We start from the raw sequence: 2247 nt of genomic DNA, 5'->3' as shown, positions 1-2247 counted from the left end.
TTCCCCCCACCTTTCTTCCTTCCCTCGCCCTCCTCTGCTCCCCGCTGCCCTGGAGCAGAGTCAGGCCCCAAGCCCAGGGGTTGCTCTGGCGGCCGGGGGCTCCCGCGCTGACCCCTGACCTCTCCCCCCCAGCGCGGACCAGGCGCTCGGCACCCTGACCATGCGGAAGTTCTGCGAGGACAAAGTGGCCGCGTCCCTGCAGCCATCCCAGCAAAGGTGAGGCGGGGGCGGAGGGGGATGTGATGACCCTTAAGGGACAGGGGAGGGTCCCCACTGGCTGGCCCCTCCCCCCAGCTCCACGGCAGGACTCTGGGGCTGAGCTGTCCCCCCTGAACCCCCAGGTACATCAGTTACTTCAGCAGGCTGCTGTCGGGCACCATCAAGATGAACAGCAACACCCTGTTCCTGCACCACGTCCTCATTCCCGCCATCCCCAACTTCGAGGCCAGCGGAGGTGAGTGCCGACGATCACACGTGCAAAATGTGGGCACCCACGCAGGTGAACCAGCCATTGTGCGCAAAACAAGCGCGCCCACATGGGTGAGCCTGCCATCGTGTGCAGAATGGGCACACTCACACGGGCGTGAGCCTGCCAGCGTCAGCAAAATGTGCACCCTCACACACAAATGAGCACGCATGTGTGACCCGGCAGACCCGTGCAAAACGTGTCTGTTTGCAGGCACACCAACCCAACGGGGCGTGCAAGCGAGCACTCGTGAACATGCTGATGTGTGCAAAATGGGCACACGTCCACACACACTAGCCCATTGGCATGTGCAAAATGGGCACGCTCACACGTGCAAATTTGCCGGGGTGTGCAAACTGGGAGCGTTCCCAGGCACAAACCTGCAGGCGTGTGTGAAGTGGGCACGCGTCGCGTCGCGCGCACCCAGGCGTCCCAGGGCACACACGCGTGTGAACCGGCAGTGCTGTCCTGGGTGTGCAGGCACACACCCAAACGGGCCTGCACGCATGGGTGTGGCATTGCACCCTCGCCAGGGAGCTCACGCCCCTGTGTCCTGAGCCAATCACGAGGGCTCCCTGCCAGCCTGGCTCAGCCCTTGGCTGGAGCAGCCTGCCCCCTTACCCTCTGCCCCTCTCCCCCTCTCTTAACCCGTCCCTCCCGCCCTAGGCTACCAGCCCTTCCTGAAGATCTACCAGTCCATGCAGCTCGTCTACACCTCGGGGATCTAGTGAGTATGAGGCGCTTGCTGCATGGGAGCTGCTGGGCTGTGGGCCCGTCCCCCAACGCTCTGACCCCAGCCCCGTGTTTCTCTGCCCTCCCTTACAGCAGTGTCCCGGGCCCCGGCCCCCAGAAGCTGTGTGTCACCCTGGAGCCAGCCCTGCTGCTGAAAGGGGACGTGATGGTGAGTACGGCCAGCTCCAGGAAGGGGCTTCCCGGGGGGGGGGCTCTGCTGGGTAAGGAGTGGGCACAAAGTCCAGAGGCCCCCCCCCCGCCCCCCGGCTCTGAGCCCGGCAGGGAAGGGGGCTGCTAGCAACAGAGCAGGAGGAACCGAAGAGCTGAGGCTCTGCGAGGCAGGCAGTGGGTGTGAGCATGGGGTTGTGCACACCCAGGATGGGGGGGTGCAAATGGGTGTACACGTGGGGGGTGCCAGTGTGCACAAATGGCAGGTGAGTGTGCCCATGTGTGTGTGCATGGGGGTGTCACTGTGCACAATGGGTATGTACGAGCGTGTGCGCATGGGGGTCTGAGGGGGCGTGCACAAGAGGGGGTGTCACTGCACAATGGGTGTGTACGAGCGTGCCTCTGTGTGCACATGGGGTGATCCACGTGTGTGGGCGTGCACAGACATGGGCGTGCAGGGGGGCCTGTGGACGTGTCCATGGGTTTGCATGTCCCTGGGGGGGCTGGGGGCCCCCGTGTCAGTGCTGACTCCACCTCCCCCCCCCCAGGTGAAGTGCTACCACAAGCAGACCTGCAACTCTGACCGGGACGTGGTTTTCCGCGTCCAATTCCACACGTGCACCATCCACGGTGCCCAGCTCTGGTTCGGGAAGGACGAGCTGGACGAGGCCTGGCAAGGTGAGCAGGGCAGGGGGCGGTGCCACGGGCAGCCTCCAAACGGGGCAGCCACCTCCCCGGGGGGCCGACCACTCCCGGCCCTGGGCTGCTCCCGGGGCACCTGCATGCGGCTCAGCACCCCTGTATGCACCTCGTGGTAGTGACCGGTCCTGCCCCAGTGCCTGGGACCCCTCTGCTCCCCCTGCCCCCCAGTGCCTGGGACC

At 65.3% G+C, this 2247-nt stretch overlaps 1 protein-coding gene across 2 annotated transcripts in view; it reads left to right on the top strand.

Annotated features, from left to right (window-relative positions):
* The first annotated feature begins 109 nt into the window (after positions 1–109).
* TNS2 (tensin 2) overlaps positions 110–2247 on the top strand; it is a 14803-nt gene continuing 12665 nt past the window's right edge. For both annotated transcript variants that reach the window (XM_026660760.2, XM_029913720.1), the window contains exons 1-5: positions 110–216; positions 342–454; positions 1133–1193; positions 1292–1367; positions 1915–2044. In XM_026660760.2, coding sequence (XP_026516545.1) covers positions 161–216; positions 342–454; positions 1133–1193; positions 1292–1367; positions 1915–2044 — 436 coding nt within the window. In that variant the 5' untranslated portion in view covers positions 110–160. The remainder of the gene's footprint in view (positions 217–341; positions 455–1132; positions 1194–1291; positions 1368–1914; positions 2045–2247) is intronic.

This window comes from Terrapene carolina, unplaced genomic scaffold (genome assembly GCF_002925995.2).
Source record: "Terrapene carolina triunguis isolate 2854851 unplaced genomic scaffold, T_m_triunguis-2.0 Scaffold836, whole genome shotgun sequence".
NCBI lineage: Eukaryota > Metazoa > Chordata > Testudines > Emydidae > Terrapene > Terrapene triunguis.
Note: the sequence above shows the minus strand (reverse complement) of the source record. Positions and strands in the feature narration are given on the sequence as shown.